Source organism: Balearica regulorum, chromosome 1 (genome assembly GCF_011004875.1).
Source record: "Balearica regulorum gibbericeps isolate bBalReg1 chromosome 1, bBalReg1.pri, whole genome shotgun sequence".
Taxonomy (NCBI): domain Eukaryota; kingdom Metazoa; phylum Chordata; class Aves; order Gruiformes; family Gruidae; genus Balearica; species Balearica regulorum.
Window position 1 is genome coordinate 62748572 of NC_046184.1, and position 21701 is coordinate 62770272.

General features: G+C 42.1%; 1 protein-coding gene across 2 annotated transcripts in view; it reads right to left on the reverse strand.

Annotated features, from left to right (window-relative positions):
• The window catches only part of TBXAS1 (thromboxane A synthase 1), a 236601-nt gene that overhangs the window by 66871 nt on the left and 148029 nt on the right, over window positions 1-21701 (reverse strand). For both annotated transcript variants that reach the window (XR_012835788.1, XM_075755106.1), the window contains exon 9: window positions 2633-2947. Coding sequence is in view for 1 of the 2 variants with exons in the window: in XM_075755106.1 (XP_075611221.1) it covers window positions 2633-2947 (315 nt within the window). In the remaining variant the exon portion in view is untranslated. The remainder of the gene's footprint in view (window positions 1-2632; window positions 2948-21701) is intronic.

Below are 21701 nucleotides of genomic sequence, written 5' to 3' on the forward strand. Positions count from 1 at the left end.
TTACAGTCACTAAGGGGACTGAACTGCTGCATCCTTTTCCTTATTCTGGGATGGTCTCCTTGAGCAGTGCATTGCCCCCTCCTCAAATCACGAACTGTTTATAATAGGAAATCTTTAGAAGGATGAGGCCACACAGATTAGATCTATGAATTTCCTGGTATCGAGGACAGCAGATGAATAGTTATCCTCTCCGTCTTCTCCTTGGCCATGCAGCCGTCATCTGAAGCTAAACCTCAAAACTAGTAAAGTATGGGGAAGTGATTTGAAAGGTACTTCCACTGAGTACATGACATGGGACAGCATGGTTTGGGATGAGGCCACCCACACACAGTAGGCTGATGCACCACACAGAGTGTGCACAGTGCTGACCTGCAAAAATCATTCATTCGAGTGCCATCTCTCTACACCAAGTTTTAACTTCTCTGACACAAGTGCCCCTATTTCCACAATCTCTCCTAGATACCGCAAAAGCTGAAATTATTAGCAAAATATTCCTGTTGAAGAACCAAGAGAGTCCAGCAGTACACGTTTGAATTGGTTTATTATTTAAATACTGCTAATCGTGAGTGAGAGCTCAGACAGACCATATACAACACAGGGCCCATTCAGTTCCCTCGGCTGGATCAGGAGCACACTAACACGTGAGTCTCCTGCACTGGTTCACACGGCAGCCTCCACGTGCACAGCAAGGGCTCCTTGAACTGGAACTAAACCAGGAGATCGGTCCAACTCCTAAGGGGAATTTGGTACACAGGGCCAGACTCGAACTAACCCAAAATGAACTCCTGAGGTGTGTACAGTGTGCACCTAACAGTCCTTACTACCAACTGTGCTAGATGACGAATCTGTGTCTACGGGAGCACGCTACTTGGTAACGTAGACATAGCCATATACACGGTCTCCCTGTGTGAAATGTCTGTAGCAATCAGCCAGTTAATCAAGGAATCATAGAATGGTTTGGGTTGGAAGGGACCTTTAAAGGTCATCTAGTCCAACCCCCCTGCAATGAGCAGGGCTGACTGCTTGCAGGCAGCTTTCTGTGCACTTACATGGAAATGTTTATTAATTCATATACCCATCTACAGACAGATATGAATGACATCACGTACCTATCATATCGGATACCTCTCCCAGCAATTTCACTTCACTGAGGCTGTCAGTTTTCAGGAACTGGCGAGGAGGTGAACCATGTTTCCCTTGGGGCTGCATAACAGGGGTTTCAATGTGCAACTCTGCCACCAGTATTAACCAGTAAACTGCACATACTCCACGCCAAGTTGCACCTTCACATCTTTGCAGGCCTTAAGGGAGTCAGTTGAACTAACCGGACACGAGGGCATAATTAGGTCTGCTGTGTTTGAACGAAACAAGTAAACATGCTCCAGCTGGAGTGTTGCAGAGCTAATAACCTAAGAATATAACCCAAGCCCTGTGAGTTAGAACACGACACATCAATGGTTTCATTGTATTGAGTTAACTCACACCAGAGGTATGAGGCACGCACCGAGAAAAAGCTCTGTGGATCAGATTGTGCAGTCCTAACCTCTGCTGCTGTCATCCATCTGCACCCTCAGAGCAAAAGCAATCTTAGATAGAGAAACCACTACACTCAGAACTTCGTCATGCAAGACAAAAGAAGACATTTTCTGTGTACACAAATCCTGGCTTTCATGTTTGCACAATCAAAAGGAGGGAAATGGCAGCTTTTGAATGGGCACACTTCTGCATAGTTAAGAATTTTCTATTACCAGCAAAGCAGAAAATTATACAACTCTTTTCTTGTTCTGTAAGTACAACACAGGGCATGGAACGCATAAAAAGTACGAAACTCCCAAAATTGTATAGTTAAGGATTTCAGCATGCAAATCCAGCAGCTAAAATCCTACAAGACAGCCATGCCTGGTGTCATTTTATTCCTGTTAGCCTCGTGATCCATTATAAAAGTGTTCATGAAGAGAAAAAGACCCCCAATCTGAATTTTTATAACTAACAACTTGTTCAGAGAGTGTAAGGTGGAAGAATGGCTGCTGCATGGTCTGCTAGATATATAAAACATTGTCAATGGTTATCCAGGAAACATAAATGCCCTGGGTAAATACAGATAGTGAAGAGAAAGTAATTTGAACACAGTATAAGAGAATTAGATATTGTCTTTTTTTTTTTTTAAGCATACATCTATATTCTGCTGCTGAAAAAAAACAAATTTAAAGCTAAACTTCACAGTTTATGGTTTGATAAGAACACTGTTTATGTCCTTACAAAGATCAGTAAATAAAATTGACCATAAAAACAATAAAAGTATCTGGACAAGAGGAAAAAAAGAGAAATGTGTAGGTTTAGAGTCTGGTGACAGCTGGTTTATTTCAATAATGTAAAATATTTTGTAAAGGTTAAGCTTTCACTATGACACAAAGTTTCTGGGCCATCTCTTCAGTTGCTGTGACATTATTTACCAGTTTCCAAAAAGCTCTAAATAATATAGATTAATTTTTGGCTGAAAATCTTAACAAAATGTTAATCTATGCGTACACAACTGAGACAAATAGGGGTCATGCAGGTGCCACAGTGGCATGACAACATTCACATTGCCTTGCTCCCCGCGTGAAGCTCCACACCAGCATGTTGTACTCACGTGTTTTGCTGAGAACTCATTAACCTCCTGAAGCACCTTCTCCTGGCACTCCGGGTTGGTGGCTAGCAAGTATGTGGCAAAGGACAGTGTGCTAGTGGTGGTCTGGTACCCGGCGATCAGGAACAGGAAAGCTTGGCCTGCTATCTCATCATCCGTTAACGTCTTCTGAACGTTTTCAGACAGGCCCCTGCCAGCAAGAGGCTCCTCGTTCTGTCTGGAAGCGGCAGATGGGCTGATCGCATCAAAACACCCGGCTGCCAGGGTGTCAGCGGAGCCGCGGGAGTCGAGCATCCACTGAAGAAAATCTCTGCGCCTCTGCAGAATACAGGATGGGAAGAAGCACAAAGAATGGGTCACAGAGCAATGCCTTTACCCACGGGGGACGGAAGGAGAGAGCTGTTTCCTATTTGTACTGCCCACTTGGCTCCCACAGAATGGCCTCCGGCCTTCCACTGAACAAGACTTCTATAACTCAGCTAGAAATGCCATCACTAAGAGCCAGTCACTGCTTTCTTCCCAGTGGGATGAGACAGATCTGCCCCTAATACATAACAGGTACATAATTTCACAGAGGATTGCTAATGGCCAGCTCCGCGCAGAGCTTCCTTCATCCTCAGGGTGAGGTTTTGGTACTTGTGGAAGTAAGGGGATTGGCACAGTCAATGCACGGTCCCATGTGCACCTGCCAAGCGGAGGTGGCACAACTCGTGCTTGGAGGAGCTGGCCCATCCGCTTGGAGGCACCATCCTCATTTGTTCACATGGTCCAAAGCATGAAAGTCACCATCTAGGTTTAGGGTTGCATCTACAATCATTTCTGTGCCAGCTTAACAAGACAGGACTAGAAACTGATCTCAGTAAACTAGTGCATCTTTTTATGAGAAAGTACAGTTATGAACACTAGTACCGATATAGCTTTTTTGTTGTTGGTTTTTTACATATTTGCAGAAACGCATTACAACAGTAAGCATTCCTCTACCATAAAACCTGTTTGGGTGCCTTGTCTTTGCAAAATGCCCACTGAATGATTCTACTGTTATGAAAACTGCTTTCTTTCACACTAGTTTCTGACAGAAAAACTCTAATACACAAACCTATGGACAAGAGTGAGTTGACTTCAAACCAGTCTGAACAGCAAGCTTGATTAGGCTTTGAAATATAACCCAAAAGGTTTGAATTGACTTTTTGGGAGTGGCCATAATAGAATTGTGCTGAACCTAAGCCATAAGGCTATGTGATTGATTTTCAATTCCTCAAATACCAACAGAATACATGATAGCTCAAGGACTTAGAAGTGACTGCAGGGCCAGAACATGACAACTTGTGCAGTGGGATGGACAAAAGAAGGCACCAAGTCTTTCTTCAAAAGAAAAAAAAAATGCTGTAGAGCTGCATTTATCTGTTAAAAAGAAATCATTTGAATGATTTCTTGGATCTGATGATTGAGAGATAAAGTAGAAAAAGGAAAAGCCAGAGAAAAGGACAGGCAAACAAGATAAGAGTAAGGAAGGACTAATTAATTATAAATGTCAAAGGACTTAATCAGATTTTTTTTCCACACGACATGAGAAAAGAGAGCAGTGAGACAACAAAAGAGGAGAAATACTTATGTGTCCTGTGCTTAGCTCTGCTGCCAGAGCAAACTGTTCTGACCGATCTACAAGCAGAGAGGAATAGTTATTTTGAGGTTTGTGTAATACAAGGGATTAGCACACCGCCTCTTTAACAGCTCCTTCCCTCCACCCCACAGAACCTTTTCATTTTGCATGGGTACGTTATGCACCTTGTACCCATGACCATAGTGCATCTTGCAGCCTGGTGCAACCAAGAACCGATGCTCCGGATAGTTGCTAGTGCCAGTCACTGCACGCTGAAGGACTCAACAAATTGGCCAAACTGCATCACCTCCAAGGCATGGGATACATGCTTTTCCCCCAGTAAGTGAAGGCACACAAAGCAACATTACATATGAGCAAATGAGCTCCAGCTCTGAAAATAGTTCCTTGTGCCTAGACTTAGGCACAATTTCCGTATTCAAATTGGCCATGCTTCCTTGGTCCCTCATTTCTAATACAGCAAGCCAAAAGTTCTAACTAACTGCCCTGCCACAGTCATCCTCCTCCAGCGTGAAAGGATACCTCTGCTCTTTTATGTTCTTCTAAACTGGAGGAAACAATGCTTCATGCATACTTCAGCTGTATGGGTTAGGACAATTTTTAAATAAAATAATAAAAAAACCCAAAACAGTCCAGTTCCACCGTGTTCATTAGTGTGTGGATAAAGTAGTCAGGATATTAATGAACTGCATCTGTAGAGATATTCCCTTCTATTCATAAGACTAGTCATCATCACCTAAACTACCTTTATGACATCAAAATGTATAATTACATTCCTATTCAGTGGAGTTGTAACACTGTAACACACTATAGTTTGAATGATAAAACATTTGGTCTGGTTCTGCATTCACCCTTCTCTAGCTGTGAATTTTCTTGTAAACAAACCCATGGCTCTCTGAGGGTTTGCAGTTCCCAGTCATGAGCTGTTAGCTGAGTCTGGTCTTATATTTAGACAATACACTCTCTGGAGACCCTATAAGACGTTTCTCCAGCCTTAGACAAAATCAGGTCCTGGCCTTATACAAAGTGTCTGGTTATTGCTGTGATAGTAAAGTAATAATCCTAATGACTAGTGAATAAAATTTCATTCATGAGAATTTTTGCTGAAAGCAAACTTAATGAATGCTAGCACAAGTGAATACTCCCAAGAATGTGCTCTGAAATGCCTCTGTGGCCATTTTGAGGAGCTCTTTTTATTACTCACATAATATATTTGGTTAGGAATTTAAAAGCTTGTCTTGTTGCAGAATCTGTTTATAAGGTCACCCTATCGAGAAACAACTAGATACCTTATCTGTGCCATGTAATTTGTTCACAGGTGAGCGGGGGTTGCTGAGAGCAATGGCTTCATAAACAATCCTTACAAAAACAACATTCATTTGTAAAAACTACTTGAATAATAGTGGGGAAGAAAAAAAAAAAGCATAAAATTAGAAAGGTGCAAGCTTTTTTCAAGATAATTCTACATGCTGGAAGGAGCTATTTTTTTTAGCAAAGCTTCTCTTCCTTATGGTTCATTCTACTTCACTTTAGGCATCAGTATAGAATGCAACATAAAAAATCATCATCAACCCAAGCGAGAGGAAAGATTTCCAGGGTTATAACCAGTCATAATGAAACATATTTTTCTTCCGCATCATCAGGATGGAAAAATCACTCTGACTCAAAAACCTAACAATGGCAATAGAGGCAAACACTAGCATAAAAGCAAATATAATTGGATTGTTAAGTGCTAGAAATGAGGAAAAGGTATCTCATGAAAATTCACGGGGGTTTTCTCCACTTCAGTTGACAGCAGGGAAAAAAAAAAAAAGGCATTTCTTCCAGTTTGACAACAGACCAGGTACTAACAATGTCACTGCTTAAAAATATTCTCTGGTCATCACATACAGCTGCTGGCTTCCTTTTTCCATCAGGGACATTTGTTTGATTCTCCTTGCAAAAAGCAGAAGTCCATAATAGCCTCTATCCTGTCCTCTGACACTCACATAGTTATGTTACAGTGGCCTAAGAAACAAGTTCCCGCTTCAAAAGAACGGCGTGCCAATGCGACGGACTCTTGTTTTGTCCCTGTACAACACAGAGCCTATCATTAACCCAATGAAAATTGAATTGAAAAGCTACTACTTGAAAAAATCTAATTTGAATGCAGTATGGGACGGGGTGCATGTCTAACTTGGTGACATAGACATCCCCTTTGAAATATATAATAAGACAAGCCCCACTTTCAGCTTCGCCAAGATAGACACCTTGCAATATATTTCCTGACACCAGTGTTCTGGGCCGTATCATTTCTCTCATTAGTCTCCTTAAACATCACCTGGCCATGCAGAGAAATCATTCTGCACAGAACCGTAACGAGCTATGTGCTACACACTGGAAGAATAGACGCGTGCTATACTGGGGAAGGCCAATCCGGCAGCATCTATCACCCCTCCTCAAATCACCGCTTTTAAGTTTTGCTGCTGTCAGAAGAAGAGAGATATCTCGCTCACATGCGTGATGTATCATGACTTTTCTCACAGGAGGCAAGGGTCCTGGGGGGCAGGGGATGTCTCCAGCTCTTTCCATCCTAAACAGGGAACTGTATTTTCATATCGAGGATTGACATACTGGCTGACCTTTTGGCAAATTTACTGCTGCTTTGGGGATTTGGGGGACCCTTGGGTTATGCTTTCTGTAAAGAGATTGTGCCATGCAACCTCTCTGCAGGGTGAAGTAAAAAATTTACTTAAGGAAAACTAATATACTTAAGGTATATTATTAGTTGGAATTTTTGTAACTACTGTTGTGATTTCAGTTGTATTTTCTGCAAACTATATTCAAATTTTGCACCACTCTGATTGTTCAGTTCCCCAATTTGGGTTCAAAAGAGCCCAGAACTACAAAAAGCAACTTAAAGATGAAGAAAAGAAGCAAACTAGAAGACATAATCAGTTGGTATTCTGTAAAGCCCTTGCTGTGGTGCAAACATCATATAAATGCGATGCTGTTCATATACTACCACTCACAATAAACTGTGCAGACCCTCCTAGCCTTTCTCAGGTTCTCTGATGGCAGCTCAAAAAAAGCAGAAGCTAAGCTTCAGAATCCTTATCTTACAGGTATAAAGCTCACATGTCTCTGAAATATTATTTCAGTTTCCTGCAAACTTGTACAAAAACTGCTATATTAGTTTATATCCAGGTCACTTTTGTAAGTGTGATTTAGCAACCATCTTTTTAGGTGAGACAAACCTGTGTCACCCTGAAGTTCTCCCTAAAGTACTGCGGCAGCTACCCAGATCTTTTTGAAAAAGAAGAGCAAAATGCAATCTCACTAAAACTATCATTTGCCAAACTGCTTTGAAAGGATCAAATTCAACCTGTCCCTAACACTTGCAGGTTTAATTTGTTTTCTCCGTCAAATAACAAAAAAAAGCCAGTCTCTCTGCCAATACATCCAGTCCCATTTCAGAGCGATCATCCTTTTGCCTTGTGCTTGAACCCAGAAGCTGGAATTAACTGGGAGGCCAGAGCTGACAGCCCTCAAATCTGTGCGTCTGAAAGTTGAGGGCATGGTGCTCTCACGGGTGATGCTCAGCTCTGGAAGGACCTGGAGTCTGTTAAACTGCAGGGTACGGCCGTTGTTCGAGCGTAGCTGGGAGGCTTTCAGTCTGGCAGAAAAAAATCTTTTGTTTGCATTTGTTAACTTCAGCTGATGAAATCACTGTAATGTTTTTATTGTAAATGGGCTGAATGTCCGTGGGCAGGCACATCTTACAAAGCAGTATCACTTGCATTAAAAACCTGAGTAAATTTAAAGAAAAAAAAATAAAAAATTCTTCACTGAGTGTCCACTTGGAAAGTGGAGCTGCCTTTTGCCAGCCTGGCCTGATCTTAACACTTGTAGTGAAACCCCAGACTGAGAAGATTTTGTATAACTTTGGACTTGTTCTGATATTTTCATATATTATCATCACTAAACTCCTATGCAAGTTTCTGGCAGTAGTTCACAGCAACGAGGGAGTGCTGTGAGTATTCAGTGTCACCACATTTGATATCAGAAGTCACAGCAATGCCTTGGCTTTCGACTTGAAAGAAAACAGAAGTGTCCCTACAATAATGTTGCAAAAATGCTACATGAAATTCTGAGCAGGCACATCAGCAAATTGATGGAAGCACCTGAGCATGGAAAGTATTAAACATGGTAACAAAACATATCTTCTATGTGTGACCAATGCTGTTTTAAAAAGTAAAAATAAAAAACCAAGAGTAAGTGTAAATTAAAGTATGACATGGATTTTATTGGCTGAGTTTGCAACTAAATCTGCAGAGTGGCTGATACGAGTTACTGGTTAAAGCTCTGACATCCACAGAAGCTGGGATGCTTAAAGCTGCACTCCCTTTTCTGCCTTTAAAACACAGTTTTAACTGGTGCAGCTTGTCCATCTGTAAAATCAGTACAACATGCATCAAATCTTACAAAACCCCGTGAGGAAAAGCTAATGATGATCTCAGAAAACCCTCTAAGACCTAGGATGAAAACAGATTTACACAGACTCACAGAGTTTAAGGCAAAAGCACCATCACACAGGGGAAAGAGGTCTGGAAGGAACTCAGCAAGTTATCTACTCCATCCCCTTGCCAGGAGGCAGCATCAGCCAAACCACCCCTGACAGCTGTTTGTCTAACCTGTTCTTAAAAACCCAGCCAAACTCCAGCTTCACACAGCCTCCCCAGGCAGTCCACCCCAGCACTGAACCATTTTCGTCACCGGAGAGGTTTCCCCTCCTCCAGTGAGTCATTGCAGATCATTAGATTTCACCCAGCTACACCCGTACCATCTGAGGCTCCACCACCTGTACTTGTATGTGTGTCTGTATCTCTCTATATTACTTCAGGAGGTCTTTAACAAAGCATGCTGATAACAGAAAAATCATACTGCTGAAAAATACAAAACTGTTTTCACATGGTAGTGCCTTCCTTCATGAGGTGAGGGAGAAGAGTGCTCAGGTACTGCTGGTTTCTTCCTCAAAAATTTTGCACTTTTCTGACCTTCAAAATGCAAAGTTAAAGTGAGAGCATTAATGATCTACAAAGGCATGGGCAAGCCTAATTCGACCTGAAAATAAAGCTGGGGGAAATTCTTATAAACAAGGGATCCATCTCCCTTCACCTTAAACTGCTGCAAGTGGCTCTAGAGGGCTCCCACCCTGAAAGACAGCCACCTCCTCAAGATGTTCCTACACAGTCCAGGGATGAAAATAAATTTGAATTTCAGTTTTAATTGTTAGTGAATGGAGAGAGAGCAAAGACCTGTTTCTAGTTGAGACAAGCTTAACATAGCTCTTTATGGCTCTTATAGGAGGAGGCTGGTTCTAATCTTAACTGTGTGTGGACCTGTTGACTGTGAGCTGCAAAGATCCTAGCCGGAGGTCTAGGCTGAAGTGATATGTAGGATGAAGAGATATTACAATTATGGGAGAGAGAAAACAAAGCACACACCTATGTGATTGTTTCATTAATTATGTCAGCCCGCAGAGAAACCTATGGCTTACCTAGAGAGCTGGAAACCCTTCCCGTAGTTCTTCAGTGTAAAACCAAGGCACCACCTGCAGCCTCATCCGTTTACACCCCTAAGGGATTGACCGTTGTTTCCGACTCTGGGGTGTTCCCTTCCAACACCAGGCTGAGCAGAATGATCTAGGTGTCTAAGAGAAGCGCTAAGGTTCTCCATTAAATTCAGTTTAAGCAAACAAGCGTCACGCACTCTGTGGCAGCTGGTTGGCATCTCTGCCGCGTTGGGCTGGCAGCCTCAGCCCAGAGCGCAGCACAACAGTATAACCACCACAGCTCCCTCCATCGCACGCATACGTGGGGAAAGCTCAGAAAACAGCCCAAAATGCAATGGCTAGAGAGTCTTATCCAGCTTTCCCAATCCCTGCATCATGGTCAGCAAGAGACAGTGGCAGCAAATAACAGTGGACTGCCACCTTCTTATTCTGTATTTGCAAAACATTTAGGATAACAGCACTCCGATAACGACTCCTAGCATTATCAGAGTACAAACAATAAATATGGGACTTGTGCGTGCAGTAGCCGAGCTTCTCCTGCCTCACACACGTTTTGCTGCTCCAAGGTGGAGGAGTGAGGTTATCAGAATACACAGTGGGCAAACACAGCAAGAGAAAAAACAACTGGGCGCTGGGGAAGAAGAACAGCTTGGGACGTCTCCCCCCACGAACGCCAGTGTGTGGAACAGGCAACCGACTCCCAGATCAGCAGCGAGCTGACCGCTCTGCTGCACGCTGTATGCACGCATCCTCTCCCAAAGCTTATCTGGCCTCCCAGTAAACCATCCGACACTCCTCCCCTCCGCTATTTGCGGGGGGAAGGGAGGATGCAGGAAGGGAGTGTTTTAGGCCAAGTGTCTGACACCCAGAAGCCTGACCCTCTGCCGAATCAAATTGCTGACTAAAGGCTTCTCTTGCAGGCAGCCCTCAGTTCCTTTTCGATTTGCCACAGATTATAATTGTATTTGCTTAAATTTAATTCCTGATTAATAATCAGTTCTGTTTTTAGCAGTTGCCTGACATTCAAGAATATGCACAGGAATCTCATTATTGCTTCTTTATCCTTTGTTCTTCCTGCCCCATATGCTCTCTTCAACATGTTTGCAAAACCCCACCACTTGCTTTGAAAATCCATCAGGATGTTTCGGGGCCATCCTGGAAATTTACTGTTCACATCCTGTCCTCCCTCATGTCTCCCCATGGTTTGTTCAAGATCCTCTCTTTCTGCATCACATTACATATAGATTGCATACATTTTGTGGGAAGGAACACCTCATTATTTGGGTTTGTGATGGCCTTAAGTAATTCTGAGTAACTAAAAAAATATGTTATGGCTGTGAGACTGATAAAAATGACATGTACTGTTACAAAAAAGTACAGTTAATGTTATTTATGTTCTTTATTAACAATATGGAAAAAAACCCACTTGCCTTTTCTATTACTTCTCTGAGCAACTGCTCTCCACTGCTGGTGGGCAATCCTACTGCTGGCTTATCCATTCAGGATCACACCTGCACCCTATATTAGGATTTATCCTGGATCTTCGGCTATATTAAACTGGCTTTTAGCTACAGTACATAAATTGCCTCTACATCTGACTCTCCACTTGCGTGCGTGAAGGGGTACAGGTTTCTAACACAGTGGGTGAAAGCAGCATTGGGAAGGAAAAGATTATTTTCAGCTACTCGGTGACCAATAACAAATTGTGTTATCCTCCGCAGTTTCATGGATGCTTGGGTTCAGTTATGGGTTTTATCCAATAGATGGCTCCTCGGTAGCAGGAAGGATTCTCCCCTTGCTCTCCTTTCCTTCAGAGAGTTTCAGTACGACTTTCTAATATTTACATGGCCATTATCTTGCAAATATAGGCATTTTGCGCACACTGATAAACCCACAGAAGAAGCATGTGTGTGTGAATGAAAGAACAAAAGAAAAATTAAATGGCATTTTATACATTTCATGCCGTGTTGTCCTCTGCCAGTACAAGGATGTTTGAAAAATGACAGTCAGGCAGCCTGTGGTCTGGAATGCTTCCTCAAGTCAAACTAAAAAAATACAACTTCAGAAACACATGAATATTAACAGCATGCCAGAATACCAGCTGTCTTTCTCCCCGAAAATATGAGGACATCTCCCACACCTTACATATCCCTGACTGAGCAATACTTAAGGAACTTACAGGCATCATTACTCCTCTGTCAATGAAAGATTTTTCACAAGGGAAAAAAAAAAATCCTATGTGTAATTATTGATATAATGAACCAGGAGAGCTCTGTGTAATTGGCAGGGTGCGAGTTAACATCATTATGAGTAATGTTGCCATTTCTGAGATGGGGAAAGTGAATACGCTTTTGCTGTTTTCTAGAAAAGCATAATCAGAATAATAATAGCAAAACCCGAGACATTAATTACATTCAGACAAATCATGTTTATCCCATATACGCTCTTGTGACTTCTCTGAATCAGAAGAGCAGTTCCCAGTCATTTCTGTCCTGAGACCTACCTTGCATCTCACTCAGATCTTGTCAAGATCTCGTCAAACACCTGGCAGTAACCCCACTTCAGGGATTGTGACCCTCAAGTCAGACCACACAATCAAGTGAAAAGTGAAAACAGAACACCCACAATAAGTAATAAATCTCGTAGAAGCCAGACCATGGCTATTTAAATCCCTGCGGCTTAACAATTCAACGGGGCACAACTATAAGCCCACTATACCTGCTCTTAGTATCTAAAATAACAACATTCCTAGTAATAACCTTTATCCTTGAAATATTAAGCTGCTTTGTAAAGGGGTGGAAGGTACTAGTTTACTATAAAGACACATGTAAGTATATAGCATCTTAACATTAGCACAATTACAGCCATAACTGTCAAGAAAAAACCCAGATGTTTTGTCCCTGTTCAAAGCTGAGCACAATCACTGTTTACCTTTCAGCGCTCCAAAAGGACTTGCCTAATCCTATACCTCAAATCAGCTTTTTGCTAGCTAAAAATTGGAAAATTTGAACCAACCTGCACTTTGCTCACTCCGAAATACGCTCATTGGCATGCTTGATCACGGGCTGTTACACTTCTGCCCTTTATTCCTGAGCTGATACCCCAAACAGTCCTCCAGCCTAATCGGTATTGTGCAGAGACACAGCGCACGCAAAGGTAAGCCCGTGCTCTGGTCACCCCTCAGCTGGCATAAGGGCCCTCTGCATTCCCAAAGAACAGCTGTGGCATTGCTCTTAACCTGTGCAAGGAGCAGATTTAACCCCGGCCAGTCCCAGTACTGGTGAAACACAAAAGCTCCATCTTTCCTCCTCTCTCTCTCTCGGGATGCTGCAGCCAGCAGAACTTACCCAGACCCAAAGCCAAGCCTGCAGACTTTCACCCTCTTCCCCTTTTTAAGGGGCCAAGTTACAAACACGCTAAAAATCAGAGTTGGCAAGTGAAACACTGACAACAGTTTTCACCGTGGAGTAGTTTAAAACAGGCAGCAGTGATATTCATTAAGCTGTTAATAATGGATTGTGGCACAAAGCAATTTATCAAGTTTCCATTGTAATTAAAATTACTGAATATTTGGGCACTTGCAATGCACCTAGCTCTCCCTGCTTCTGCAGCTTTACATTTTATTGTGAATTATGGCTCTCTCTCCCCAGAGACCTACTAAAAAGCCCATTTTAATTGGTATGTTTTTAATTGAGATTACATTATTAAAAAGTGTACATTTCTGTTGAAGAGAGAAAGGAGGTGCTCGGCTCCCCTCTAGTCTCTGTCTCTCTTAGATATAGCTTGCCTATCCCAGCGGGAGGGAAAAACGAAGGGTAGTCGCTGCAAATAAAGTGGAGAAAGCCCTGCACTGTCGCAGGCTATGAAGCCAGGCAAGGCTGCCATCGACTGCTGGGGATGCAGGATTTCCTAGGTGGATTTTCAGGGAGGGAGAGGAATCACCACAATCGTTCAGGCTGCTCCTTAGCAAAAGGCAGACGGAGGAATGCCACACAGGGATTCCCACCTCCCGGCCAGCTGACATCGAGGGCACGTTTTAGAAAGCCTCTCCTCAAGGTTTCCAGTGACAGACAATCTGTCATTTTCCATAATAATGTTAAATTATCCTCAAAATCCAGATATGGTCATGAGCGGATGGGGTCTAGCGAAGGCTTCCAGCTCTGCTGGCTCTGGCAGATTGCAGGGGGGGAGAGGCAGCCCCTGGGGCAGCCTAGGCACGGTGGCAAGAAGGTAATTGTCTCGGCAAATAAAGTTGGTCACCTTTGGGCACTGAGATGGTCAGACTGACTTGCCACCAAGTTCAAATGAAAAGCAACTTCACGCACTAGGCATCCAAATGCTAGCCATATAAATGGTTCTCCTGTTGGCAAGACGGGCTGTCGGTGTCTCTTACAAGTAGGAGTATGGATCTGCTAAGGTAAGTAGACACAAGAGAAAAGGGAGAAATATCAAAGGAGTGCAAAGTAGATAACAACAGTTGAGATAGATCAAGGGAAAAACCTCCAGAGATCAAAACATGCCAACAGATGGACAAGACGGTTGAACCAGAATAAAATATCATGGAACGGCTTTTTCCTAACTGCTTCAGAAAAGGTCATACTGTGTTGCAAAAAAACAAAAAAAAAAGGCAGCGCGTGGGGCTGAGAGAGGTCACTGTAGGCAAATACAGACACAGAGAGACTAACAGAGACAAATCTGAAGATCACCCGCTAGTATCACAAGTGCTGCAACTCCCCTCCTAGTTCTGGGAGAGACTCCGGGAGGAAGGATGGTGAACCAATAACAGATAAAAAGAGAAAAAAAAAGGATGAAATATGAAAGACAAAACTGAAAATGTTAAAACTGAGAAAGGGGAAGCTCTGTTATTGCAATTAGGTCAGTAAATCTGTTATTTTTTTCTAAATTAAGAATTTAGATGTTATGCTCTAGTTACATATGTCAGAAGAAAGACTGTAGAGGGGAAGTACCCAAACATGCTATTGCTCTGAGCAGCAAGGTAAAATAAATACATAAAACTCCCATCAACAGATCCCTTGCAGATTTAAATCAAGAATAAGTAAAAATAATAATAATAAAAAATATGTAAATGAAGATTAGATCTTATATCCCACCTTGGCATCAAAGGCCACCACCCTGTTATGAAGAAAATTCATCTCCAGATGATTTCATTTTATGGCAAGATTCTCTTTCTTTGCTGAAATGAAAACCCCACACCCTGGATGAAGACCAGATCACAAATTAAGCTGGAAAAAGGGTGGGCTTTCAGTGACCTAAAGCAGGATCTTCTGAGAAACTTGGGAGGGACAGACCGCAAGGATAACGTCCAGAAGAGATGAGGAAATGTAAGAGAGAGAAGTTACAAAAGAAAGGGAACGTGCACAACTTCAGGGTGACTTTTTTTATCTTTCAGCCAAAGGGATGAATACTGAGACTGCACCATGAAGGAAAGCAAATGACAGGGAGTGGAAAAGACAAGTTGGAGAAGATTTACTTTATGCTGAGGGAAACACAAAGGGAAACCGCTTCCAAGCCTATAGGAAAATAACCCTGAAAGACAGACGTAACACTGCTTAGGCTGGATATTTTGCATAGATGAGAACACGTAACAGAAAGGCCAGATTACTTACTGATTTGGCATGTATCAACAGATTTACAACTGCATCAGATTCTGCCCCAAGAGCCATAAAAGAAAGGCAGCTAGAGATGCTTTGCTCCCTTCCCAGAAAACAGCTACCTATTTCTCAGGCCCGGGCATAGCAAAGTCTCATTGGGTCTGTGTAACTCCTGTGACCCAACACCCAGGAACATTTCCCCAATGACACACAGTGACCCAACAGGTTGCAACAGCCTTGATCCAATTATTTTCTCGGATCGGAGTGTCAGGAGAGATGCTAACTAACCAAGGGACAAACTTTATGTCTAAGGTCATGAAACAGCAGTACTGAGTACTAGGTATAAAAAGTATTAAAGCCTATGCCACATCCTCCTCAAACAGATGGCCTTTCAGAAAGATTTAATCAGACATTGAAATGCATGCTGCGAATACTCATTACTAGCACAGGATCAGGCTGGGACAAGTGGCCAGCACTGACGTTATTGCCTACAGGGAATTACCACAGGCATAAACAGGATTTTCAGTGTTTGAACTTCTCTCTGCATAACAACCACAGGGTCCCCTTGCCATCTTAAGGGAGGGTAAAGCAAAAAAAAAAAAAAAAAAATTATGATGAAGTGGAACAGGTCTGGTTGCAGAAGAGAAGCAAGAGACCCAGGCCCTTATGAGGAACAACCACCTTTTTTTTTTTTTTTTTTTTGCTTCCTCATCTTCCATTTTTCACCTGTGCTGGTCAAGCCACCACGAAGCTCAGGGACACAGACCAGTGTTTGCTGGATCACACCTTCAAACCACAATCAGCTCTTGCTATTCTTATGGACACATAAAACAGAGCTGTAACCACTCCCTCCCTTTCGGTATCAGGAACAGGAAAAACAGGGTATAGCCACAACAACCAGCACATAGAAGGAAGTGTAAATAGAGTTGGCAAAAATAAAAAAAAAAAAGAAAGAAAAAAATAAGAAGACTTTTGATCTCCCCTTCAAGGATGGGGTGGTTTCTTTGAAAAAGACAGATTTGCCTTTTAATTCTTTCCTCCTCCAGTTTTTCAGAGAAATTTTACTGCAAACATTATTTGAAAGAGTCCTTAAGCTATCTTTTGGCCTGGATTTTTGATAAACAGTATTTTAAGTGACTGATTTTACCATATAAACACAATTTTAAAAAGTCACTAAACCCCTTGACATTACCAACAACTGAGCATGTGGGTTTATTTATTTTTACTCTGGATGAAAAAGCCTTTTTTCAACACTAAAAATCCCACCCTTCTCAATTAAAAGATGTTTCTCATATGCTGTAGATCAGCAAAGCCAAATGTCCATTTTCACTTCCCGCACCGGCTGGTGAAAACAGGAGGGAAATACATGCAAACCCTATTGACAGAAGCATTTAAGTCCTTCCTCCCTGTAACTCTGTAGGCATCCTGTTGGCCTAATGACTTCTGTGGATTAATGCTGCTGTAGGGAGTGTCTGAACCTCCCCTGTTCTGCCCAGAAAGGGGCAAAAATACCATTTTTTGGAAGGCCCTCTAAAGGAGCTCCACCATGCATCTCTTAGAAAGTGAGTTTAGCTTTTCCTGCATAGATACTTACATTTTCCCAGTACTGTCTGCAAGATCATTCTTGGCAACTCTGGATACCCAGAAACTTCACCAGCTTAATCCATATGAACACCCTGGTCCTTTGATGTAATTTCTGTCCTTTGGTACAAGTCTATGTTCTTGCAAACCGAAGCATGTGAGCAGTGCTCCAAGAAGTCAATGAGATTGCTCATGTGCATGATGGCAGTTTGGACCCCAGATTGTAGCTGAGGTGGGAGGGCTGAAATAAGAGATAGGGACACTGCTCCTGTCACCCCCTGAAGAAGAAATGAAGATACACAGCAGTGGCTGAAAGAGAATAAAAGGGAGTGGGGAGAGGTGGAGGTATTGGATAAAGAGTCCCAGATGCTAAGATCATTTTGTTACGGTTGCTGCAGGGTTTACTGGAGTGGGGCCGATAATGTCTATATGATACCATCTGCCTGTTCCTTGTCTAGGATCCGTAAGGTACTCTGATCCATAAACCAGGAGGCAGTAGAAATGGTGCGATAAGAGCAAAGGGTGAGCGATAGCAAGCAGACCTGGTACGTGCTTGCTGGCAGCAGGTAACCAAGCAGATATTTGCTCTCTTCTTGCGACTGCAGCGCTCGTAAAGCGCTGGGCTCACAGGTGTGCTGGGCTGCAGAACTGGGACAGCTGCAGCAGTAATGCAAAACTCTTCCTGCTTCCCCATCAACACGTCTCAGGGAGGCAAGAAAGTCACCGTTCTCGTTACTTATTCTATCCTTGATCTCTTTTGAGCAGAGAGACTGCAGCACTGCATTTCATGATGAAAGCACCTCAGCCAGACACTTCAGCCCAGGCCTGAAACCAAAAGATCACATTTCATAGGCCGGCAATTCATCCTTGGAAAGATAACAACAGACTGATCAAGAAATTTCAACTGGTGACCAAAAGTAATAGGGATTTCAAATTCATCTCAATTCGAGGTTTCGAGGCCTTGCTATGTTTAAATGCCCACTTAAAAAATCCTGAGGAAGTTAGAAAATTCATTACATCTTTAAGAAGGAAGAAAAAAAAAAAAAGGAGGATTTTTCTTCAAATGTAGGAAGGAAGGAACACAATTTTAAAGCAAGCACTAATGCCTTGATTTTTAAAAGAAGGTGAATAACTAAAATGCCTTTTAACATAATGCCACTTTTTTCCCCTCTTAGAATCACTGTCTGCTGTCCAAGCACAGATACCAGATTTACTGTTCAAAAAGGTTTTTTAACATATTCTAGAGGAACGACACCCTTCTGCTTAGAACAGCAGAGATACAGGTTTGACATTTGGGTTCAAACCCCACATTTAGCACAAATTCCCTCTATATCTTTAAGACACACATTTACCTTTCTGAAAAGCCCACTCCACATTTCCACCCAACAAAGGCAGTGGATAATGACACGATCAAACCATGAGAACAGACCAGCGGAACAGAATCACAGCATCCCTCCTACAGACTTAGAAAAAAAAAAAAAGGATCAGACTGATCCTTTGTTTTACTGTCTTGATAAATCAATAAAAATGGATTATTTAACATTGCCATATACTGTGTATCCTTAAATGGACACCATCTCCTTTCAAATATAAACAAGTTTTGCTTGGTTTTCTACAAAGGCAGGAAAACTGCACACTATCAGAAGGTGTCTAATCCTCCCATCTGCTGTTTCCTTAGAAAAATATTTACTTTTTAACATCTGTACTGCATTTCCACAGTTCAAACACACACATAGCTCCTGGAATGTACATAGTATTTAGCAAATTTTTAACTAAGTTTTCTTAGTAATTGTATAGTTTTCCCTTGACAAGGAGAGGATCAGACTTTTTCAGGAGGATTACCTCTGCTCAACTCATTTCAAGCAGCTCTTGAATAAAATAGTTCATTAGTTCATGAAAAGGAAAAACTCCAGGGAACTGCTGGGGAAGGAAGAGAAAAGAACAGAGTGCCACAGTAATTAGGTTTTCAGATTGTCCCTTATCCTCCAGAATGCAGGTACACACACACGTGCCCCTCTTCCCCTTAGGTAAGGCATTTAGGGGAGCTCATTGCATGGTTTTCCCTGGGAATCAGTGTTCCAGAGATTAAAGTTGTAACCAGGCCATCTTCTCCCAGAAAGATATTAAAAGATACCACTTCCTTATAGTACATAAATATAGTACTATAGCTACCTAGTGGAAGGGCAGCTCTCTCCCCTTTGCAAGCATTTGAACAGCTTAGTATCAGAATTCCTCAAAATTCAGTTTTCCAACCTCTTTAGGCTTCCTTGGCCGATGCTGGAAAACCAAAGGATCTCCACACACCAGGAACCACTCGTGTCCGCCCGGCTGTGTGGGCAGCCGGGGGGGCAGCAGAGCCCATGCCTACTTACCAGGGATCAGGGAAAGGATCGGTAAGAATGAGGATGAGAAGTGAGGAAAACTGGAGGCGGCCACAACTGTTCACTGGCAATTGCTGACCAGAGGAAAAACCTCTTTTGATCTAGACCTATCGCAGGAGAGTATGGAGCACCCCAGGGCCGTACCAGCTCACGGGAGGCGAGATCATCACCAGGACTGACAGCACCATACAGCTTCTCAGTGACTTTACACCACGTGGCTCACGGCAGCACAGCCTTCACCCTCTTCTCCCGCTGTTCCTTCTGTCTGCTCTGCGCTTACACCAAAAGCATTCCAGTAGTCCGTAGGTCTCCAGCCAGATTGACTAAACTGCCAACCGAGATGCCAATGAATACAGTACTGGTGGTACTTCTCTGTGCTTTGTCACCCTCTCATTTCAAAATGGCTTGAGACCACCAAGAAACAGCTGTTCATCATCAGAAACATCATCAGGTCACTACCTGCCTGGCATGGATCAGTGACCTTGAATTATGCATTCACAGCAGACGGTATGAGTGGAAAAATGAGGAGATGCCAGAAGAATGTGTTGCAGCCTCTATGAACTCTCCAATTCTCCTTTTTCAAGGACACATATTTTGAAAACTGGATTTTCCCACAGATCTGTTGTGATTTTCCAAAACTCATGTTTTGCAATTTCCTTAAATTGTTACATTCCAACTGTTGTTATTGGTATAGATTACAACTGAAATTCTGGCCTTTCATCTGCTGAGGGGCCTTAATTTCAACCCACAGTTTTAGAAAGGAGACTCAATTTTGAGCACCATGACAGACTCCTTCATCTAGATATCATAATTTAAAAACGGACTCGTAAGTTAAGAACTGAGCTATAACATGATAGAAAAACAACTCTTACATGAATAATGATTTGCGTATCAGATTATTAAATGAAAATCTATCAAACTATCATTTATTGAAGTAAACAAACAATCTATCTGCCCTGTTTCTGGAAACATTTCGCCTAAGGGAAAAATTTAAACCTGGGCAGATAATCAGGATAAGGTATTTGAACACTTAAATCCTGCTGGAGTCTTCAAAGTAGGTGTTAAGTGGTGCATTAAATTTGTGCTGTTTCTTCTGAGCAGGGTGAATTTGCTCTTCTGTAAATAGTGGGAAAAGCATTTTACAATAATTTGAATCCATGAATAAACGTAATATATTAAAATTTCTAAAGCACGACCACTAAATGTTTTTGTACATAAGCCAAATGAGTGGAATATCCAGGACTGAAATTATTTGACTGACCACAGAAAGATAATATATAATTAAAATGACATCTGCAGCACTAACCGATGGGATAAGAGAAAGTGACATCACAGATCTCATATAAACTGCAAGCGTATTATTAGATCTAAACCTGGCTGTAAAATTACTATCTGCCCATGGGATTATCTTTAGGCATTCAGAAGCATTGTTTCATTTACTGATAGAACAGGGATGATAACAGGCTGACTTTGCTTGTCACATTGTTTTTTGGCCTTTCTTCTTTGTTCACGTTAGCTACAGATGAGAGGAAGACAAGCTTCAGCTGAATCACTTCTGTGGAGCTTTTAATTGTGTTACAGTTTGTTCCAAAGGCTTTTTAAAATTGTTTTGTGTACCCCCCCCCCGCGCTCCTTCCCCCCAAAAAAAGAAAAAAAAACACCGCAAAGCATTTTTAACAGTGCTAAAATCAATGAGGAGTAAAAGATGCACACAATGTAACATCTAGCAATGTGGCAACCTAAGGAATAACCATTGCCCTAATGCAGCACAGGGAGACCATAAGACTTTGCTTATAGCTCCCATTATTAGCACGAAGAACCAGTAGATACCAGTTATATCTTGGCCTCATTAAAATTCAGTGCCAAAATTCTGACTGACTTCAGAGGGTACATTTCATCATTTGAGACCTAGGACACAGGACATAATTCTCCTTCATATACAGGGCTATCTGGGACACCTAATCTCTACAGATTACATTTTTGCATTAAATTGGACACAGCTGCATTTTGATCTGTTTCAGACCATTTTTATGTTCCTGGCAAATTATTAAGTTGCCTATACTTGTAACAAGACTTGTGTGCCACCAACCTAAAATTGTCAAAATTCTAAGAGCACGTAACAAGACAGGCAGTGAAAGGGAGAAAAAGGAAGCTCCAAACTTTCCAGTCACTTTTGAAAGCCGTGCTAATGATCTTGAACTGCAAAGGGAACTTAATGTGCTCTCAGAAATCTGGTCCTAAATGTCTAACTCCCAACGTTTGAAATAGTTCCCATATGCCAATTTTACAAACTAGGCAAAAGTCCAGGAGCAGACGGGACCACAGC